The sequence below is a fragment of the Seriola lalandi genome, unplaced genomic scaffold (assembly GCF_002814215.2).
Source record: "Seriola lalandi dorsalis isolate HSWRI2012SDOR001 ecotype SW California unplaced genomic scaffold, Sedor1 jcf7180002054735, whole genome shotgun sequence".
Lineage (NCBI taxonomy): Eukaryota > Metazoa > Chordata > Actinopteri > Carangiformes > Carangidae > Seriola > Seriola lalandi.
The window spans coordinates 189242-212607 of NW_019525288.1; the positions used below are offsets into that span (position 1 = coordinate 189242).

The 23366-nt window shown below is 39.3% G+C and overlaps 2 protein-coding genes across 3 annotated transcripts; both read right to left on the minus strand.

Annotated features, from left to right (window-relative positions):
• Nucleotides 1-1946: 1946 nt before the first annotated feature.
• On the minus strand, nt 1947-8613 carry tmem276b (transmembrane protein 276b). Its single transcript, XM_023424398.2, has 4 exons — nt 7947-8613; nt 4667-4780; nt 2900-3037; nt 1947-2658 (listed from the first exon to the last, which is right to left on the minus strand). The coding sequence occupies exons 1-4, from the start codon at nt 8341-8343 to the stop codon at nt 2411-2413; spliced, it is 897 nt and encodes a 298-aa protein (XP_023280166.1). The 5' UTR covers nt 8344-8613; the 3' UTR covers nt 1947-2410.
• Nucleotides 8614-10676: 2063 nt separating this feature from the next.
• slc39a13 (solute carrier family 39 member 13) lies at nt 10677-23126 on the minus strand. 2 transcript variants are annotated; one of them, XM_087178776.1, is made up of 10 exons: nt 22910-23126; nt 21215-21580; nt 18573-18680; nt 17930-18072; nt 16108-16227; nt 15649-15738; nt 12542-12592; nt 12240-12372; nt 12040-12139; nt 10677-11677 (listed from the first exon to the last, which is right to left on the minus strand). In XM_087178776.1, exons 1-10 carry the CDS (start codon nt 22983-22985, stop codon nt 11602-11604), a joined length of 1263 nt encoding a protein of 420 aa, XP_087034902.1. In that variant the 5' UTR covers nt 22986-23126; the 3' UTR covers nt 10677-11601. The 2 variants fall into 2 exon arrangements, with proteins under 2 accessions (XP_087034902.1, XP_023280153.1); XM_023424385.2 differs by having other exon boundaries at nt 22944-23111.
• Between the last annotated feature and the right edge of the window lie 240 nt (nt 23127-23366).

The following is a 23366-nucleotide window of genomic DNA, read 5'->3' on the forward strand; positions in this document are numbered from 1 at the left end:
ATCAGCATTTATGGGAGAGGGGGAAAAAAAAAGAATATTTGCATAACAGAAAATTGTCTGCTGTTAGTTATCTTAAAATGTCATCAGGGGAATTGCTTTTCCATTTACAATGAACAAACTAAAACCCCTCCCTCAACGCTTTTCAAAAGCTTCATCTCATTTCATCTCATGAGGACACATTAGTGCACAAAACCGGTGTATTTTACTGATTTGTAGTAATGACAGAATTGGAGGTTGTGTACCACACATTAGTCCAACTGTTAATATGAAATGGCATATGGCGTTTCCCATATTACTTTATTTTCACTAATTATTATGTTTTTATATTATTTTTTCGAAAATCATCTGCAGTCTTAAGCCTTTCTAAATCACTATTTGTGCTTTTCTTCGATACAAGATTTGGATGAATTTTTAATCCAACAATTGAATTCCAAACTTCCCACGTTCCTATCACAAACTGCACAATATATAGTGTACTTTTTTCTTATTTTCTTTTTTTACGTTAGTACACAATAAAATAAAATGTTTTTACTGATCAAGAGATGATACAAGTTGTGTTCCAAAGATCAATCAAACTACAATGGATGTATTACTTCATTTTGACCTTTTGGTTTTGTTTTCAAAGTATAGCCTGTACATACTGTGCTTCGTGCTGAGGGACAGTGAGTTTTTCTGGATTACTATTTGTGCTTTTCTAATGCATTCTCAATCAAACTACTGGATCATAAAAGTACAAAGGACTGAAATATCTTGCTTTTAGTGGCGGCTGATGATTCACTCTACTGGAACATTATTGTGTCCATGTAATTTGTTTGGTTGTCATGATACATACGTCATGTGTAAACTGTATTGCACGCTGGTTTGCAAACAAACGTCATGAAACTTGCCTTAATAGACGTTACTGATTGTGCTATCTAACCCACATGTAAACAAAACAAAACAACAAATTATGTTCCATTGTTTTGTTGTATCAGTCGATTTTTAGTCAGGAAATGATTACACTTACACTTCTACCACCGTGTTACTGTATTCAGTGTAAATGAGGACTGGGAAATTTTTTTTCTTCTTCTAAAATTGCTTAACTTGCATGTATTCAGAGTGTTACACGAAACAGCTGACCATTATTAAGGGTAAACAATGGAGTTATCAAATACTTCCCCCACAGTTTGGCTTTTTGTTTTGCTCTTGTCAGGTTATGATTCAGCTGTCAGCAAACAACTGGGTCCGTCAGAGCGGTAACGGCACAGCAGCTTTAAGTCACAGCTCAGCAGTTACTGTGACTTCACGCTTTCTCCTGCTTCTCCCTTTCTTTTCATTTCGTACCACAAAATACCTTCATGTTGCTGAATACATAATGGATTCACTCTGCTAGCGCAATCCTGTCACTCTCTACCTTCTGCACACTTTCAGACATCATCACCTCTATACAAACAGAAAACAAACATTCTTATTCAAAATCTACTTCACACAAACAATGATCTGGATCTACACAGAGATGCATTTGTACATATAGAATCTTTAAAGAAGCATCAAACGATTAACCTTCCAATGCAATTTTACTTGTGTGTGTTTTATCGTACTGACCACACAGGTATATCCATGTTATGCTCTGCAGAGGCTGCAGATGTTCTACCCCCGGGACTCATGTTTGATATCCGTAAGTGTGCTACACTAAAGATAAGCAATGGCCAGTCATCTGACGTCTGAATGTTTTTTTTTTTTTGTTTTTTTTTCATTACAAACAATAACACAGCACACATCACTCGACTGAAAGAGGAATGCTGACAGGATGCCTGATATTTGTATGTTTGTTCCTTTTGGAGGATTTCTCTCATGATTCATTCAGAGTAATTGAGCATGTGTGGAAAAGCTGGTGTGTGTGGATGTATGCGTGTGTTTGTGTGTGTATGCGTGTGTTTGTGTGTGTATGTGTGTGTATATGTGTGTGTGTGTGTGTGTGTGTGTGTGTGTGTTGTGCTGTGTGGGAGTGTTTGTGGCTTTATGTATTAAAGAGAGCACCATTTTAAGACAAATTCTCTTTAGAGAAAACAGTCACCTTTAGATCAGCGTGAAGACAGCATGTCAAAAATCTGGACCAAAAAAGAATGTCTTATTTGTGCTGTGAGAGCCATGCCTCAGTCATATGTTACGTAGGTGATACTCTTGCTGTTCCTGGAGGTCCCTCTGCGAATTCTGAGATTAGGTGTGTGAAGTTTGTCGTTCCTTTGCTCCTTCCGTCACAACTCAGGCACACTTAAAACACTGAAGGGGGTTGGGGGTGGCGATTGCGATGTTGAGGGTGGTGTGAGATGGTGATCAGACAAAAACTGTTTCAGAGTTGCACATCAAGACTGGAAGGGTGGGGTTTGTGCGTTCAGTGGGTCAATCGCTTCTCGGCGCCTCGGTCCTGTCACACGGTTCCGTTCTCCTGCCTCGGCTTGTGGGTCGTTGTGCGAGCGGGTGTGCTCAGGGATGGGGCCAAGGTGCAGAGGAAGCCAGCCAGCAATGTGAGACCGAGACCCCCCCAGGCACAAAACATAGACCAGCCATAGCCATGGCTAATGTCCTCGGGGAGGCCATACATGTAGCGGGGGTAGCGGGATAACTCAAAATTGATTCCTGCCACACATGTGCACAAGGAGATGATGCAGCATGTTCCTGTGTGAGCAGAAGAGACAAGCAGTGATTTAAAACGGTTCTAGTCTGATTTCTAAATTCCTACATGTTCTTTACATCTTACTGCAGGACAGGGATTGTGTTACTGCACAGCATTGATCTACTATCTCATAGTAACCCAAAGAGGATCTCAGCTGTCACCCAATAAACACGGAAATTGAATAAAATTGGATTTTGTCTGTGTGCTTGTGTGTGGATGTGAGCATATGTGCTCTCACAGTACCTCCCATGAGAAAGAGTAGCCCAGCTACATATTGCATGAGGTCATGCTGCTGGCAGCATCCCAGCACTCCAATGATCCAGCCAAAAAGAATGATGGACACGGCCATGCCCACAAAGCCAGCCGTCATTCTTCTTAGATCTGCAAGCAGAGATGAAAACGTCACCAGGAGAACTGTGACTTACAGCTGCTGAACAATGAAACTGGTGATTACTCACCAGTATGCACAAACAAACTGAAATTAAAGCTGGAATCTACAAACTACAGCGCTGATGTTTGAGCAGCTAGTGTCACACTATCACTCTACTAGCACTTTACCACACTAAAATGTTTTTGACTGTGCAGGTAACTTGAAAATGAATATATTATTACTTTATCAGTATACAAGATGTGACACAACAGCCGAACCAAGGACCTGATGTTAGCTTTAAGAGACACTCGTATTATGCTTATTCTAGCTATGCTATACTATGATCAATTATGTCAGCGAATTGACTGAAAGCCAATAAGGTTAGCATTTAATTTCATGCATTTGTTAATTTCTAATGATCTCCCAGGAAGTTTTACAGAATGTACTATGTATTTGATTTTAATGATGGCAAAAATAGGAATGTCTTTGCAAGAAAAGCTCTAATTGAACCCAAATAAATATTCGTTCATTATTCATTTATTATTGGAAACAAAATTGTACATTTATATAGAACTGTATGTTTGCCTGTAGGCAAATTGTTCAGCTGACCTGCTTTGCACTTATTAAAAGAAGAGGATGTCAATTAACCCAAATTGCAGTTCTTTCCAGGAAAATTCATAGAAATACAGTAGGAAATAATTCTTAAATTAAGAACCCATAAAATAAAACTTTACTCTTGCTAAGCTATAATGACGGATATAATTGGATGATGATAATAGCAGCAGGAACAGCATGATGATAAGAATAAGAATATTGTATAGATATTGTTTCATGTGTAAAGCAGAACACATTGCAGCAGAGTCACAACACTGAATTTAAAACTGAAGTAAATCACAGACACACCTGCACAGAACACACCTGGAAGCATTAAGATAAAAGCACCTGTATATCATATTGAAAATCACTACTGATGCAATCCAAGGTCGAACAGCACTCTTACGCTATCTCTTTGAACAAGGATATCGAGTAAGTAATACAAGCCTCCTTTTCAGGAGAGATTTGTCTGACCTAATGTCCTCAGATAAGCCATTTCAAAGCCAATGGCTCCCTAATAGTGATGACCTGATAACCTCTGGTCATGGGTCTAGACATGGAAGAGTCTACATCAGTGATAAATTCAGGAGTGAGGGGAAGCTGTGCCTTAAAAGTGATGAGTAAAATCTTTCAAACAATTTGTTTGACTGGCTTTTGTTTGACTGACTTACAGAGGATTGATGTGAATGATGACAACACAGGGAAATCTAAACATATCTCAGAATGACTATGGTAGGGCTATGTTGGTGAATAAAGTGACCTATGAGAAACACGTACAAAGAAAATAAGATGAGACCCAAAATCCTTCCTCTTGGCTCACCAGATTTCACATTTACTCAACTAAACGGCTAAATGCAAAGGAAGCTTGTATAGAGGATGGCGGAGGCTTAAAATGTAACCATTAAGCCATTAATTTTCTCGACCTTTTCTGATATTTTCCCTTTTTTTTAATGTCTCAAACAGTCTGTTAATTGAATACATTAGACGGAGAAAGCAGAAAAATAAATGTGAATAAACAAACGACGGACAAACACTTTCATACTTACGGAGTGCATGCCACTCATCCTGTCGTATGGTCTTTGTGATGTTGATGGGTAAATTTCGTGGTAGGATGGACGAAGAGTAGTGATACTTGACTGGAGTACATCTTTGAATTATTCCTGGTAAAGAACAATGATAGAGACAATTATAACTGGAGCACAAACATCCTTAATACAAGTGGAGAGCGGTAACAGGAAAGTTAAGTATAAATGTCACTGTGAACCTTTGCCTGCCTTTGAGATTATGAAACAATATATTAATGGTAGAAAAGCTTCATATTTATTTAAAAACCTTACTGAGTTTTAACAAACTGACTTGGCCTTATTAACCTCATGTTCCCAACCACTCCTTCACTGTTATTAAGGACGGATTAGGAAACAATATGGAATATGGATTATTCCGCCAAAGGCCACATACAGAACCTTAATTGTTCTCATTTAAATTGAATGTCTTCATATTTACTTGAAGATCAGTGCAGTAAACTGTATTCCAAATTAGCTACATTTAGATTTAATAATTATTTATATCAATGCCCTAGCAGGAAAATCCCTGGTGATATTTGTAGTTATTTTTCATAATTTGGGGAAAAACTGTGATTTCTATAAACTAGTGTACAGTACTTGGTATAAATCACCAGAGCCACGGGGAAAGTTTTTCCTTTTGTATTGTCACACGGCTGTGTCAAAGCCTCAACCTCTGTCATTTCTAATCTAATGATCTAAAAAGCACCAGCATTCATATGAGGACTTCAGCTTCACATACGCACCTGCTTTACACGCAGTTACAAATTTACATATCATGTTAAGGAAACTTTAACTTTCAAAATGGTGGCTACCTGGCAAAATGTAAAGGTCTTCAAAAACCCAAAGATATTCCCCTTTATCATATGAGACAAAGAATTCATTTCCAATTCACTTTTCATCTGAGAAGCTGGAACCAGCCAATGTTTGGCATTGAAGCTTGATAGAAGATTGAAATGATTAACGAAACTTTCAGTTGACTAATCGATTAATGGACAACTCAACACATTTTCCAAAACGTATCAGCTACGGACAAACGGAAATCAACACTTGATGCTATATCTGTCCACAACGGCAGAATTTGTACAACACAGACGCTGCTCTTTTCCTGATATCACTACTGTCACAACGCTGTGATCATCGGGGCTGTAATCATGATCAGACAGACATCAGACACCTTTACGCCCGTGCACCATCAAAGTTCACAATTTGCAGCACTTGAGAAAATAACTTTCAACAGATTATGTTCCCTGATGAGACACACTCACTTCCTAAAAATTTTGCATCATTTTGCATTTGCATTTATCTTTCATTCTGTCTGATTTTGAACACAGTTTTGTAAATTGCATCACTTGAGAGCTGTGTATCTGTTGTTTGCCTACAGGTGTAATGACAGACAGAGTTACAATAAGGAAAGTTTAAAACATCTGATCTCACTCTGTGTTTACACTTGGTTCCAAACAGGTGAACATACTGACATTTAGTCAGCAGCTGCCATAGCTCTGAAAACAAGCTTGGTCAGAGCTATTATGATGTTAAATTATTTGTGTGATTTGAATGGCATATCACTTTGACATGTGTACCATTTCATACTTGTGCAAATGCGTCTTCAGTGTAGTGAACATGGCAGTGACAAGAGTAAAGCTGGCAATTTTTGTGCTTTCTTTCACTTCCATTTTAACATTATCATTAATCTGTTTTAAACAGTTACTGGTCTGTTTATAAAACCGACTCTGGCAAACTAGTGGCCTTTATAAATAATCTGTGAAAACAGCATTAATATGTGATATCAAGTTGCTCAGATATAAAAACTAATATTTACACTAAACATAATTATCAAAAGGAATAAATGGAGTTTTAAGAATCTGACAAGGCAAAGTAGATAACAAACAGTGTTTAGGTTCTGGGGCAACTCAAACTAATAGTACTGTGAATGGATTTCATTATCATACTTGCAACTGAGGCAAATCGTAATCTGCACCTTCATTCCTGCTGCTTTGCTCTCAGCATGGTGAATGACCCAGAGGTGCATGAGTTAGTAGCAGCAAGCACTTTTAATAGCAGTTCAATTCATTTTAGTAATTTGACCACGATCAAAGTTGAGCAGTACAAGGTGTGGACATAATGTCATGCACACATGTACTGCAAAACAAAATTCCCTTTGTGAAGCTTGTAATATATACAGTATGTTTCTGCTGACACAACGTGAAAGACAGTCGGGTGTATTTTTTAGACAGCATGTCGTCCGGTACAAACTTGTAGTTAACACCTTTCTGAGAGGTAGTGTGCTAGTGTCATAAAGTCTACCCCCGTATGACTGAGAGGTACAGTCAGCTCAACAAAAAAATTACTGTAACTATACTTTATACACATCTATTGTTCAGTGCTGTCGCTACATCCTGGTTTTTGAAAAGCAGAACTGAGAGTGTCATAGGCTACTGTGGATGGTTTTATTCCAGAGAATTAAGTCTTGTGTTATTAACTTGGCAGATTTAAAGATTTCGGTGGTTAAACTTAACAAAAAAGTGGCATTAATCATTATTTTACAGTAGATCAGGGGCTGCAGGCGCAGACAGAAACAGATTTTTAAAAACAGCAAGGTGTAGCTGACAGTTAATGCTTGGAATAGAAAACAATTATAACAATAACTCTTTTTAGGTTATACTGATGAATGAAGGTTCATCTACATGAACTCTGGCAGCTGTGATCACAACAACAATTTGCGACAACCATGTTTTCTACAGAGTGAGATTCCCCTCTCTGTGTATCTGCTGTTTTAGGACCTTGTTCTGGACCAGGTATAGCATCAATGAGTGAGGCCTGAGAGTTGAGCGTCTTATTCAGGGCTGTATGTTGTGTTGTCCCTGAGTGATTCAGCTTCTTCTGCTCTATAAAATCCCCCTGTGCGACATTAACCTTCACAAGATGTTGTTTAAATTTCCTACAGATGCAAAACGGGTTCAGAAAACAGAAGGAGCAAAAATAGACCGGCCATTATCTCAGGGAGAGGGACTCAGCAGGAGGAGATCACTCAGCACCATGGACAACGAATTTCACAAATAAAGAAAAAAAAAGATTCAAGCTTAAAAAAAACCAAAAAAAAACCCCACTTTAGTTTTATTACCCTAAAATGTAAAACACAGACACGCATTATTATGAGGGGAGGACGTGGGCCTCTGGATGATCCTGTGTGTGTGTCAGGCTGGGTGTGAGCTCACCGCCGAGCATCACGGCCTGGTGCAGGCTTCAGACAGCTCGTGTTTACCTTTGTGAATAAGGTCCTCGGTCTCCAGGTCGAATCCTTCCCGGTGACACTTCCTCCAGAGTCCGGAGATGGTGGAGTTAAACTGCCGGCTGCAATGAGACTCCATGGCAGACGCTGCAGCCAGGAAGTGCCGCTTCCCCCTGATGAGAGCTCCAGCATCTGGCCCGTTACCTTTCCTCTCCAGGCTCTTTGGAGGCATCTGGAGGGGGAGGTTGTGGTTTGAAATGTAGATGTACCCCGGGTCGTTTCGCTTGTTGGCATAGTTTTTACACCTCTCTCGATGTCTCCTCGCGTCGGTCTCGTACCAATAATCGGTGCAAATCGCCATGGCGAGCAGCCCCAGCGCACAGAACGCCAAGAAAAGCCCTGTGCTGGTTAATATTTTCATAGCGGCCATCTTCCCCACTCGATGGAGAGCCCAAACAGTCGCAAGAAGGTTCCTCCGTGGCCGTGGTGGTGGTGGTGGTGGTGGTACCGCGTGAAATAAATCACGACGGCACTCACAGCCTCACGCAGTCCTGCACTAGGAGCATGATGGTGCAAGGCCAGCGTTGTCTGGACTGGATGCTGCGGTCTATTGTGGTACCCGGTGGATGCAATGTTGTTCCCACCATCTGTTATGGTACAGGAGGAGAGGGGATGGATGGCGACCAACGCTGTGAGGAGGAGGCAGGGGCAGTGATGTAGTTGCGCGCTCTCTCCTCCAGGTTGTTGTTGTTGCGGGATGGGGAGCAGACAGGAGTATGCTCTGTTATGGGGTGGGGGGTGGGGTGTGGGGGGTGGTCATTTGTGATGCTTGAATGGTCACCTTTTGGATTTAGTAAACATGTAAAACACAGGTGCAATGGAGGGGGGATTTAATCATGTGCAATTCATCTTTTAAATCAATAATCAATCAAAATTTATTTTCCTGAACAGCAGCAAAACTAAGTGGTTTCTGAAAATGATCAGTTGCACTGTTAGTGGTGATTTAATTAGTGTTTTTATTTTATTGCGGATTTTATGATTCAGCCAACTTACCTAATGACCATGAGGTGAGCGCCAAGTTTGTACACTAAATATCAATGTTAAATATAAAATATAAGACTTACTAAATCAGTCATGTGTTATGCAAACTTGTACCCTTCCAGGTGAAGGTTCAGCATATAAACTTACATAAGCATGTTAAACACTCACCACTACAATGTATTTGTTGATTTAAACTTTATTTTACAGGGTGGTCCAATGAGAGCAGCGCTCTTTTTTTGCATGGTCATCTAGTGTACATGGGCCAACAACAGCCAAAGTGCTACAGAATGAAAAAAGACTTTGAAACTAACATATAAAACTAAAAGATGAGAATGCTAAAGGATAAAAGAAAAGAATAGTTGAGTATTGGATAAATTGGACTCAATTTAATTGTAAGATTTAATGTATGTGAAAGAAATTCCATGATCCAGATTGAGATCCTCCTGCTGTTAATAACATGAGTGGAGCAAAGCAAAACAAAAGTCCCACACAAGAGCTTTTATAGTGAGTGAGTTTAAGATTCAAGATACTGTAGATTGTTTTCCTAGAAAGGCTTTAAGAATAAATAGATACGCTTAGTTTTTCTTTTATTACAGTAAACTGTAGGTGATAAAAATATATTTGTATGTAGTATATAATATTGTATGGTCACTTTCCAACACTATATTTGTTATACAGCAATATTTCATATTGTGCAGCATATAATTATGTATGTTTGTTTACATTATATTATGAATACGCTATATTGTAAACCTTGTACAACCTGCTTTGGCAACACTATACTTAACTGTAATCTTACAACAAATTTGAATTGAATGGCTACATTGACTAATGACCACACACACACACACACACACACACACACACACACACACACACACACACACACACACACACACACACACACACACAGCTTAGTCGGAAACGTTCAGTTTTGGCGTTACGATATCTTGCCATGATGTCGTCTCTTGCACAGGCATTAAATCAAAAAGCAGAAGATGGGAAATTCCAGGATTTAGTGAGCAGTAGGTGCACTGTTAAACCTCTCACTGCATATAGCTTAATATAAATCCATTTAATTACTGAGGGGTCGTCCGCATTCTCAACAAAGTTATATTTGTCGGCTGGTGATCAAATGTTTGAATCTACACTTGTGTATTTTAACACTTGGATTAAATTATGAAGTTATGGAACCTTATCCAAGTATCAATGAAAGATTTGTCATGCGTGTATTTGCACCATTTCCCACTGAATGTCTTCCACTACAGTGTACATAGTGGTTGTTTGTTGTCCTTATGTGCTATGACTGAGGAAGGCTCCCACAGACAATGGGCTGCTCACAGGCTGATGACTAAGGAAGGCAACCCGCAGCGGAGTCGTTATGGCAACAGAAGCTTGCCAAACAGACTGTGTTGAAATTGGACAAGTGTGAAAACACACAATCAATACCCCCTCCCTCTACTCCCATATGACATTTCAGGCATAGGATCTTTGCAGTAAAAACATGCTCACGGTGGACAGGTTTTTGTGGAGCAAGGTCAATTCAAGCCGCTGGGCTGCGTCAGTACCTTAACATAGGTCTACCAATCAATATCAGGATATCCTAATCCCACTGAGATCAATACAATGCCTGTGTCCTAATTCTTCATACAAACTGTCTGCTTGTACGTGTGGTCTTTTTGTCCTAAAGTTGAAAATAAACAGACTTTTTTAAAATAGAGATTATAGAGAAATTTACAGTTTATTTCTTCAGGAGTGGAAACTTTTATTTTTAGAAGTGAACAACATAATAATACGAATAATCCTGCATGGTCAAGAGCTGTTATCTGTCCCATGACTCACAAAGTTCTTGGTAACAAGAATTTATAACATTATCACAATTATTTATTCAAGCAGAGGTTTATGTAAGCACTAACCTGTGCTTTAAAAAAAAGGTGCAGACTGTAGTGTGTGAGGGCAATACAACCAGAAAAAGTATACTTTGGTGTAGAGTCGACAATAGTGTAACAGACCATCTTCACTTCTTGGCACTTATTTCTTAACTAGACAAGAATATGGCGTGATGGTTGTGGCGCACATCTGGTAAGACTGGGTTGATTGTTTTTTTTCAATAAATATGCAGCAGCTACATTGGAAACAGAAGATGCACAACAGCAACAAACACATATAATGTTTAAACAATTTAGGGTTCAATGCATTTTAAAGGAGGAGGTCCATGAAAAGGTCCAATAACACCTGTTCTGTTGAGCAGGTACATCAGATGTACCTGTGTAAATGTATGTGCAAATCATCATGATTGTCTGATCAACAATATAAAACAATTTGGTAACTGATATCCATACAAACCCTCTGAATTCCCTTGATGTTTAAGTCTGGCACATTTTGACGTGTCCTCACAAATGTCCTGTCAGCAGATCGAGAAGGTCATCCTTTCAGTCATCCATCCATAAAGTGCCGTTCTTTTGTCAGACATTTGTTTTAGTGTAACACGATGATGATGGTGGGGATGATGATGATATCAATGTAACGATGTAATTTCTTAGTCAAGAGGACGTTTCCAAGAATGAGAGGTACCAGATATGAGGGATGGTGGAGGACAGGATTTCTCTCCAGTGCTGAGTTTTAGTTTTTGGTAAGGCCTCCATGTTCAGTCAACAATGGCAGAGAGCAGAGCCATGACCGCCACGCCACAGAAAATGAGCAGGATCTGCAGTAGGGAGTGCCTAGAGAAAGAAAACAAACAAGCAATGAAATAAAAAAAGGTTAGCGATTCCAGGACATTAAAGAAATACGCCATAGGCCCATTTTCACACCATAGAACTCATGCACTTTGCATCATATATCCACTTTTGTTCTACAGTAAAGAGCCTTTTTACATAGTCGCCATGTACATGGTTTCACGCTTTTGCAATGCTGACTAACGTAGCTATGCACCAACAAAATCAGTGGAGAAGAAGACTGCAAGCTAGTAAACATGGATGTAAACAATAGAGACTAAATGCAAACATAACTTTCTGAAAACAAACAAAAACGAAATCCACAGGGCACCTTTAGGAGCTTGAGTGTTTGAAAACATCTGACATACCTTAAACTGGACTCCTCTAGCAGGTCAGGCACCACGTTCACCAGGGCAATGTAGAGAAAGCCTCCAGAAGTGAAAGGTAATATCCAGGCAGTGGCATTTTCTAGAAATGGTACAAAAAAAAAAACTTAAAGCTGATTCTGGCAACTCTCCAGTTAACAATAATGTGTTTGATTCTATGTATACTGGTCGTAATGTCTTACCTGTGCCTTTTGGTGACTGAGTGCACAGAGCAAAACAAGCTCCCAAGATGCCGACCAGCGCTGTAGACAGCTGCATGCGAGCAGCACTCCATCGGTCAAACCCGGCCCTCAGCAGAATGGCAAAGTCTCCCACCTGCAGATGAAGATATTTCTCTCATCATAGCAATGCCTAAACACCACAGCAGTCTAATTCTTCCTACATACTTTTAGCCATGTAAACATGAAACCTTGAGGTTAAACATTGACCTTCTGAAGTTTAGAAATTATATTATATAATTTAACCAAGAATTCTATAATCTCACCTCATGTGGGATTTCATGGAGCAGGATAGCAAAGGTGGTTAGGAAGCCAACCTGCAAGAAAAGTCTCATTAACACTGCTTTGTCTTACTTGGTAAAGAAATGTGATCTGTAGTCTCAAAGGGAGAATGTTACTAGGGGCTTGGAAGCACCTAAGCTGAGTGCTTAGCTTTATCTGTTAAGCTTCCAATACATAGTGCAATCATGGAAAATGTAAAAGACAAAGTAAAAACTTAAAGAGCAGAGTTTAAAAGATTAAATAGTCTTATATGAAGAGCATAATAACACCTATCAATAATGCAAATCAGAAGTGAGTTAGGGGGATAGTTATGTGCACATCACATGTAAGTGCAAGGCTTTTGAATTTCAGCAGGTTTTGTCAGACAACTCGAAGCTCAAACCGGTTACAGTTAGACAATCTTGAGGCATAATGTGCAGCTGTATGCAAATGCTTTGGCACTCAAGGGCAAATTACATTGTTGATTTTCAAGTGGAGATAAGTAAATACAACACCTGCAGCAAACAAAAACAAGCCTTTCTTCAAATGCGGCGTCTTTATATCTTGAACTTAAAACAAAGAAAAAAAATTGTGAGGTGCAAAAGTTTGGGCACCCTACTGTGTCAACTGTAGCTTCATGACTTCTTTCCAAATTATTTTCTAAACTTTGTCTTGAAGAAGACATTTAAAAAAAAAAAAAAAAAAGTTAAAAAAGTTAAAAATGTTCATGACACCAAAGCCAGGCTTCATTATAATAAAAGGAGCAATATGTACAGATACAAATATTTGAAAATCTGTTAAATTCAAATTAAGTTAAAAAGAAGTGCCTAATGAAGCCTGATGAAATAATAAAATAACCTTTTGTCCAAGAAGCAGGAGGAGGGAAAAACCTCAAAAGCTCATTCAATCAAAATTTCAGTCATTAAATCAGCAAGTTAAAAAAAAAAAAAAAAAAAAAAAAATCATCAAAATGATGAGTGCTATTGAGCAAGGCAATTCGACTTAATGACCATATTCATTGATCCCAGACTTCACTGATTCCAGAGAGGAAATTAGAAATTTGACATTACATTGACAACCTTAAGTGCTATTTTACTAATAATCTATTCAAAGTATGTTGATCGGCCGTTCAGAATTAAAAACTTCAAAACCCTAATTTATTCATGTTTAATCAACACTCTGTTGGCACAGATCATTTTCATACAGTACTTCATTGTGGCAAAATCACATTGTGATAAATGCGTATGAACGTGAACAGAAAACACTGGTGAGATGTCTTGTATGTGTATGTTTGAGACATCTAGTTAACTTCCTCTCTGGCACACTGATCCATAGTTCATGCTGCTAGCCTTATGTCTCTCCAGCTGGACTCTCTCAGTCCCACAGCTACAAATATACCGTAAACTACTGAAGCAATACAAAAATCGTGTCACTGCATATTGATGTGTACCTTTTTGGACAAGCCTGTAACAAAATACAACAGGAGCAGGTTTCACACTGAAAAAGTTTGTAGTATCCTGTAATGAATGCCTCTTTTAAGACAGTGGGTATGGTGATAAAACAGGTCTACTGCTCTGCCAGTGAACACTGCCAAACACTGTACTCACAAGGGAGCTGTTATATGTCCAAACTCTGCAGATATATTTTTGTCCTTTGCTTTCATTAAAGTGCCAATAGACAACTACCCCCCCCCCCCCAGCATTTCCAAGTGGTATTAATGTAGCTGCCGCTTGTGCAAAGAAGAATATAGTTCATTTCACCCATGCTCATTTTAGAAAGGCCACCACCAGGAAATGTGTCATTTATTTCCATTATCAAATGGACATTGAAATATTTGTTTCTGGCTGCTACTGGTAACATTAGCAACATGGCGACTGCTATCAGACTAGCTGCTGTCCAAAGCAGGAATCAACCGTAAGAAACCCAACTTGATCGCAGTGCTATGAGAAAGGCAGAACAAAACACCTAGTTGTATTAATTAGTAGGCAGGTTTTGTTACTTACTGATGTAGTTGACATAATGCCAACTGAATGTCAGTTGTGAACCCTCTGAAGTCCCCTAGCTCTCGCCATAGTCGCACTGGCCATAGGAACTACCAGGACAAAGCCCGGTGGAAAAAGGTGTTTGTAAGTTTTGCTATAGCCACATAGCTAACGTTAGCATTAACAGCTGTTTACTTACCAGTCTAGAAGAAACGTTGCAAGTTCAGCATCAAACTTCATTCCTTTACCCGACAAGAGTTGTCTCCAGTGGTGGAAAGTAATGCTTTGTTGACTCTTATTTTGCTATTATCTTCTACTGAAGTTAGCATGCTAACCAGCTAGCTTCTCATGTAGATAACTTCTAGCTTCTCATCACTTTCCGAAATCGAGTTAGTGCAGCGTCCAATCTGCCTTGAACAGGTATAGCTGCTCAGAGGATGTATTGTAACCTTTTGTCTTGTAAATGCAACAATGGCAGGTGCTCTTGGCATGAGTGTTAAGTAAACAGCTGCTAATGCTATAACAATAGCAAAACTTAAAAATAGCTCCTTTAATACTTAGTCTTTTAAAGTGTTCACACCTACAGTATTCACATTCAATGGACCTTTTGTTCAGTCTGACATTGCCTTCTTGTTAGTCATTTTCTATGGGGTTCCCCTAAACAGAGCTGAAAACGTATTGTATCAGACTATACGATTGCATTTCTCCATCATCCATCATCTTTTCCATCCAGTTTCAAGTGCAATTTGAAGTTCTATGTTCAACATATCTTTATGTTGACATGAGCAAGCCTAGAGTCAGTTTGTGTACAATATTTATTAGCAGTGATTGTCAGCTCATAATTGCGTTCTGATTTAGTCTGCAACCCAAGGGAGCTATTTCACCTGCAATTATAGTTTATGAAAACCAGGAGCTCTTGTATAAATATGCATGCTGAGGACTATGGGTGCATGTAATCACGTTCTCAGACAGGTAATTTGCTAAACCAGTGTTATTAGAAATGTAAACATTTCTAAAGCAACCTCACAGTCAACATACCACATGCATTGTACTCCAAAAGTAGCCACAGGGTAAAAGAATGAGGGTGCTCTCATTCAGTGGTGAAGGTAGAGGTTATCACAGCGTCTTACCTTTTTGCTAATGAGGAAACTCCCTGCTACTGCCAGTCCATGAGTGAAGTTGTCAATGCAGTTGGCCAGTAGGTTTAGATATCCACTTGTCTGTGACGCACAAAACATAATGCCGCTCTTACTCACATTACCCTTCATTATTCAGAAGAAAGAAAACCATGCTCAACAGGAATGTAATTATTCATCAGTCACAACAATGCTGGTTGAATTTGACACGTTGTGGTTCAAATATACAGAATGTAAGCTTGTGTAGCTTGTTATGTTAAATACTAAGTAAGTCTTGTGTGTTACCTAAAGTTACTTTACGCTTTGTAGACTGTCTTGTAGACAGTTTTCAGTACTGAAAAAAATGCAGCTCTTACATTAGAAATTCATATCAAAAGTTTAACCCCAGTCAAGTCTCTCTTTATTTTTTTTGTCTTTTTTGTAAGTGGGAAATGTTTCGGTTGTCAGCATTACCCTGATTTTCTCTGATCTTTCCGGCAGACTCTGTTGCTTGGAGGATTTCCTTGACTCAGCATGGTGCCCATTTCTGAGTGATGCCACTGCCTTTTCACCGAAAACTGAATTAGACTGTGTCTGTGGAGAAAAAAACGAGGTCAGAATGAGCTCTGTGTTTTTAATTTTTCTTTGTTTTACAGCTTTTTATAAATAATTTTTATGTTCCTACTAACCATCAGTGTCTACCATCAGCAATATACCATTAACTTGGACAGACTTGTTTCCCCAAAGGGAACATATTGCTTACATATAGACTTACTAAAAATTGCAACTCAAGTGCAACAAACAGGCATTTTATTGTTGCTCCCCCTGTGTGTCATGGGGTTCACCCACCAGCAGCAGAAAAGCTGTTAAAAAAGTCCTGATTATTTTAATAGCTTCCTACACACAGTGATATGCAGTCATTTGTACTTCTGCTTTATTTTTCAGACATAACAGATGAAGTTCAACATGTTTATCTTTTAAATATAGAAGAGGAGACAGATTCATCTCGGGCTATAGCCTCAGTTTTCCGAGAACAGCCAACTTCCCTGTTCCCTCATTCAGAAACCACCTACGTTGCAATTTAAACTGATAGTCAAATTAAGCGAAAGGAAAATAGCCTGCTGTCTTCTGGCTGTGGCAAGGAAATGTTTGCTCCATGTCTATGATTGAAGCATGAGGAAGTAATAAAGTGTGATGAATTTTCAGGGCTATCAATCTCCTCCTGCTGTAAAACAGATAGGGGCTAAATTGTCAACAGCAAAACACCTTATTAGTGTAGTGTATTTGTTCAATGACATAACATTTTACATAAAGAATTTGAAATATCCGCACATATGACGCATCCATCAAAAACACTGACCAATATTGAAATGAAAAGAAGTTTAGCTTGTTACAGTCTTTGAATGTTTTGGGAACATAAGCTGAAACACTGAGTATTTTAAGAGGAAATACTCATAACCTCCCTCTCTGACTCTCACAGACACTGTCGCACTCTGTCCCTGTGTATTGTTGCCTCTGTCTATAAGCTGAGTGCTCTCCTGTGGACACTGAAATGGCTAAAGCAGCTGCTTCACCCCGGCGCTATAAATAGACACAAGTAGAGGAGCTGAGCCGTGGATTCCAATCTTCTCCCTCACTGGCATTATAAAGACAGGAGGGAGGATGAGGCTGCCTTTACAAACATACTGCAACCACATGTTCACAGTCTGCAAAGAAGTGATGTGTTAAACACTTATTAGGGCAAGCAGCTCATTTTGATGCTAGTTCACACACTAATTAAATGATGAACAACTATGAGCAAGTGTTTCAACCCAGTGCACAGTAGACACAATGTCTCATATGGTTTTGGCTGCTCGTTTAACATATAATCTGTACAAAATCCTAAGCATAAAAACAACACATTGTGGTTTTACGAGGGGTTAGGTGCTGGACTATTTCTTGACAAGCGGCATCAATCTTTTTATTTACACGAAGGCCAATAAGTGCATTTCCCAAATTGCTGAACTGTTCCTTTTAACACATTCCTTCTTAGAGGAGATCACAGATATGGCGGTTGTACAGTCGGTCATCTGATGCTACGGTCAGTGACCAAAACACTGATACCACAGGCAGAAATATGCAGACCAAGCATGAAATGGGTCTGTACTAAGAACTCCAAAAAAAAAAAAAAAAAAAAGAAAGAAAGAAAAAAGAAATATGTTGAGGCTTGTAATGACATGTCTGTGAGAAATGAGACTCCCATGGACAGCAGTGAGCATATTCTCCTAAAACATACTGTTACAACTGAGATACTTACAGGAGAGTTAAAATTCAGGTCCGAGTTTGAAGCAGGATCCTCGTGGCCGTCCTGGTCTGGGAACATCTTCTCTAGGAGTAGGAAGGCCAACAGGCCAACGATTACCCACAAGCCTTGGGTCATGTAGTGGTTTTGTTTACCAGCTGGGGAAGGGGTGGTAGCAGACAAATTGTACATAAGACTGAGTGAACAAATACAGTGAGTGACACCTGAGCATTATACCAATACTAAGGTATGTGAGTGGTAGTGTCACAAACAACACCATCTCTAATAACTACAACAATGTGAAACACTGCATTAACAATACTGCCTGTTCACTATGTTACAGAAAAAGTATACATAATAAGAATGCAATGTAATACGTGGTTGATTAATTAAAGGTTTATCAATCCCCAAATACTGTCCCTATGTGACGTTTACGAAAATTGACATTACATGAGTCTGTGTTGTCGGTGAGAAAGCAGATTGCTGGAGCGCAAGGCAATGTAGTATTAATAGTATATTTCAATAGCAAACATATCATTAGCCACTTTGGTAGAACTACCTAATTTGTTTGTATATTTGAGAGGGAAGAATGGTTCAAAGAAATAATAAATACTTCAGATACAAAGGTGGCGATGGCATTGGCGCAAAGGAGACCAACCTGAAGAGACGGAGAGTGCCCACGCCTCAGGGAGGAGGTGAAGAAATACATCACCAAGGAGACCACCAATAGCAAAGCTCAATAGCTGCTTCAGCTTCTGGCATCCAGCTGAGGAAACACAAAGAAAGCGTGAAGAAACAAGGCAGCAATTACTGTACAGTCCGATTAATAAAGAACTATTCATTAATTTCATGTTATCTTTCATTTTGGCTTAAGATCACCAACGCAAATATTTACAGCTCTCTCTCTCTTTTTTATTTATTTATTTATTTTTTTATAAATGGCGCATCCTCTATTGATTCATTTATAATTTCCTAACAAATAAAACTTCATGCACAAAAATGGTTCTAGCTTGGGATAGTAATATACACTGTGATTACTCATGTATTCCACAGATTTTTTTTTATTATTTTTGAGGAGTTTCCTTGGTAATGACTAGCCTCCGGTCAGGGCTGCACTTGACAACCAAAAATACATCTGGATTGCCACGTTCCTGTGGGTGGGGCCACTTGAGGCAACAGGCCTCAGGCTGACCTAAAGTAACTTATCCCTGGTGTCTGAAGCTCAGTATGTGAGTGAGATGATAAATCTACCATTGTCAGAGTTATTCATATGTTACAAGTAAGCACTTCTAGGCCTCAGTGCAGCCTCAGAGAGCTGTCAGTGCAGCTTGAGACTCTTACTCTTGTTTAAAAAGGTTACACAGAAACTTCCTTTTTTCATTACATTTTTCCCACAGTACTTCATGGCTTTCAGTTTCATTTGATGTGGAACCGGAGGACCATTTAACTGAAATGCTTTCTATCCAGTACAACACATGGCTCTTGTTACTGATTTTGTCATTTTATACTAGAATTACCACCTTGCGGTTGTACACCTCCATGACCATTTGGATATAAAATGTCATCACTTCATTGTTTCATCCTATTCGACATCTGAGTGAAATTGTGTCATAATCAAATAATCCGTGAGCTACGACCAGAAATGTGTTTTTGACCATTGACCACCAAATTCTAATCAGTTTATCCTTGAGTCCAAGTGAATGTTTGTGCCAAATCTGAATCATACTGAAATTCCTTGAAGGTGTTACTGAGATATTGCGTTTACGGGAATGAGACAGACGGACAGACAGACAGACAGACAGACGGACAGACAGACAGACAGACAGACAGACAGACAGACAGACAGACAGACAGACAGACATATGTACGGGCAGACAGACAAACTGAAAACATAATGCCTAACCGAAAAAAAAAGAACACTTTACTTTAAGTCCCACTATTTAACATTTATAAGCAGTATGCGTACATTCAATAAATTATTTACACATTATAATGTATTTATAAGCAGATATAACTCCTGCTGTGGGCGTTCACAAATGGAGGCTGTTGTATAAAAATGAATGACCACATAGTAAAAGATCATTGTAATAATATGTCTTCAAAGTACAACTTAAAATTGTCCACAAATCCTGTACATTAACAAACACTCAAGTGTCCTTATGTCTTCTTATAACTACATTATAATCTGTTAAAACACCATTTATTAAATGTTTATATGGCTCTTATGTATTCTTAATTGGGGGACTTTAAGTAAAGTGAGAAAAAATGTTTTTAAGTAAAAGTTTTCACTAAATTTACATCTCTTACTGGGCACACTGCTTTCAAAGCCTTCAATTTCATTTATAGTTTAAGGTATTGCTTCCCTCAGAGAGACCTGTAATGAAGTTCATGAAGTCACCACTGAAGACGTTCTCTTTTCCAGGAAGTACAAGTGCCCATTTAAGGCTGTGCTCCATCTAAAATTGTAAACCATGAAGAAGGTGCAGCTGGGCCGAGGACTGGCTGACAAAGACCTGGCAGCACTACTTGCTGAACCCACTGAAGTCGTTCTCTCTTGTTAAGGGGGTGTGGAGAGCTGAGATTTACTACAGAGCCACTAAAGAGCTGGAGTTTTTATTTATAGTATTGAGAAGTGTGAAATTTGTGGATGCCAGAACAGACGGATGGTCCTGTCTGCAGTTCCTGTAATGCATTAAGTATGGACCAGGAATGTGATACATTCTGTTGGGTTGATGAGGCAGAGATATTTCATTCTTTTATTGCAGAAATTTGAACTCTGAACTCTTCTGCTTTCAACACTTTGGGATTTTGTCAGCTTTTAGTTGATTAACATTTAAATTGTACCATTTGCAACACCAATGTTAACTCTTATTTTGTTGTTTACTCTCGTTTATTTTCTATCACTTCTTTTCTACTCCTGAAGTTAGCATGCTAACCAGCTAGCCCCAGCCCAACAGGGCTGTCACTTTCCTATACCCAGTCACTGTAGCATCCAGTCTGCCCTGAAGAAGTAGTGCTGCTTAGAGGGCGTATAATAACCTCTTGTCAAGACTGGTAAGTTAACATCTGTCAATGGTAACTTTGACTATGTAACAAAAGCAAAACTGGCACATAGCTCCTTTAAAGGCCCTTTCTCTTACACAACATGATGTATCAGTGATGACTGTCTTTCAAAATATTGCATATAATAATCTATATTGTGTTGTCAGAATTGTCATGAGTGAAATATTGTGATGGTATAGTATTGTGCCTTACCAAGCATTTCAAGGCATATTTAGACTCCATATTGCCATCTCTCACCTTCTGTTTTGAGGGCTGCTCCAGCCTCAATGGGAATGACGAGTAGGGGGAAAATCCCGCTGAGGCCTACAGCAACAGAGCCCACCAGGGACAGGAACCAAACATGAGCCTGTTCGCTGGCTAAGAGGTCTGCTACTGCCTGGAGGCCTGGGAGGTCAACTGTCAGGCTGGGGCCTGGTCCTGCTGCTGTGGCTGTTGCATGAGCCATAGCTGTTTGTGTCATCTTCTGGCTGCTTGATGCTCCTCTGGAGGTCAGCATCAGCAGGGTAACTGGGATAAACAGAGCAGCTACAGCCCAGCTGGGCCTCCTGCAGCGTCCACCTTTCATCCGTCCCACGGTCCGAAGAGCACTTGCAACCAGTAATGCTGTAAGAGGAGCACACGTTCAGACAGGCCTCTCCTGCACCTTGCAAATAAATGTTCTGTTAAGTTACACATAATTAATCAATCACTTATTTCAGCTCCACATTAAATAACAAAATTCAATTCAGTTTCAACATACATTATAGCCCAAGCATGCATTTTTCAGGCTCATACCGATATCACAATTTGAAATGATTTATTCTACCTTAACACAGGATAATGCTAATAAGGATGCCTTAAATTAAAGTTGTGAGTATGTAATGAGTGGGACATTTTACAGTTGTAAAATAAACTGTTGCAAACTGCTGAACAAACTGGAGACAATGTTTTTAAATGACTGCAACTCATATCGTGGTTATATTTCTGGTAAGTTATCAACAAATACTGATATATCTGTGATAAGATAATATCCAATATGGCTCCAATATATATTATGGAAGTAAAACGTTCACAAATCTGGACAAGGTAAAACCTTTGTGGAACTGGAAGTTACTCTACAAATATAAAATCAGCTTATCAAAGTAATTATTTACTTTTTAAACTCTAACCAGATGCAAATTATTGCTGCTGATACATGCTGACGTCGTGTTTGAAGTTAAATTTTGCCAGGTAGTGGTGCAGAAAGATCAACACAGCAATACACAGTACAGATGTAAAATATACTTAAATATCAAAGTAAAAGTTTCATCCTGTGACTGATATACTGTATATGCATGATCTATAAAGTAAGTAAATGCTGTGAGATACACGTTGTGAAGTAAAAGGTACGACAGTAACATCTGCCTCTGAACTGTGGTGGAGCAGAGGTGTCAAGTGTCTGCGTCTTTTTGGCAGCTGCTCGTGCATTGTTAAAAGTTAAAAAGTTAAAGTGGCGTTAACCTCGCTGCCACTGATTATTCCGTCCCATCTTTAGCAGAAAGGATGCAACAGATATTTATTATTAGTGCTGGAAACATCCAGACACACTGCTGCTCATGTCCCTGTGTGGGAGTTAGCAGGGCAGAGTCGATCCGAGCCAGCGCCAGTAAACTCGTAACAGTTGCGTTGCGACATAAAGTACACAGAAAATCAAAACACCGCGGTGCGAAAACTGACAAAACAACACAGTAAACAGACATTACACTGGAAACCGAGCTTTTGACAAAGACATGCTGAATTCGCTAACTCTCACGCCTGTGAATAAAAGTTAGCAGGCTAACATTAGCCGGACAGATTAGCTTGACGCACACTCAATCACTGCAGATTTAAACAGTGACGATTGCACCGTTAAAACTAGCACCAGTTTGAGTTAAGTTCGTGCTAACGTTAAGGCTCGGAAAACCATCAAAGTACTACATGGATGTGGCGTTTTATTATTTTTAAATACCTTGTGGTTTCGGCAGTCTTTGCACCAGTGTGTCCCTGCCATCCAGGCCGGCTTGATGAAGGCAGGCTAGAGTTTCTCCACACTCCCAGCTGCTGAGGGCAGAGATCCGCTAGCTGCAGCACTCAAGTAACAGTCGGTCGCGGCGGCTTTCCCAAACAGCCACGTATTAGGATCCTGGAGGAAAAAAATATAAACAGGAGAGGAGTGTCAGGATCACGCCCTAACTAAGATTTCAGGAAGTTACTGTGTTTTCCCCCCGAGGACTCTCTCCACACCATGTAGCAGAGTTGATCTGAGGAGATGTTTTTATATTTCAGTGAAACAGGACGGGAAAAGTGCAAATAATCAAACCTATGAACAGGCCAGCCATGCTTATGCAGTGGCAGGTCATTATAAAAGAAGTTCATGTACAAATGTAGGTGC

What these genes read in the sequence shown, in the direction of transcription:
- tmem276b (XM_023424398.2), bottom strand. Translation starts at nt 8,343, where the DNA reads ATGGCCGCTATGAAAATATTAACCAGCACAGGGCTTTTCTTGGCGTTC. An exon ending in GGATGAGTGGCATGCACTCC is followed by an intron (nt 3,038 to 4,666) that starts GTAAGTATGAAA and finishes CTCTGCTTGCAG; the next exon opens with ATCTAAGAAGAATGACGGCT. An exon ending in GCTACTCTTTCTCATGGGAG is followed by an intron (nt 2,659 to 2,899) that starts GTACTGTGAGAG and finishes CTGCTCACACAG; the next exon opens with GAACATGCTGCATCATCTCC.
- slc39a13 (XM_087178776.1), bottom strand. Translation starts at nt 22,985, where the DNA reads ATGGCAGGGACACACTGGTGCAAAGACTGCCGAAACCACAAGGTATTT. An exon ending in TAAAACGCCACATCCATGTA is followed by an intron (nt 21,581 to 22,909) that starts GTACTTTGATGG and finishes CTCCTCTTACAG; the next exon opens with CATTACTGGTTGCAAGTGCT. An exon ending in AGCAGCCCTCAAAACAGAAG is followed by an intron (nt 18,681 to 21,214) that starts GTGAGAGATGGC and finishes GTGTTTCCTCAG; the next exon opens with CTGGATGCCAGAAGCTGAAG.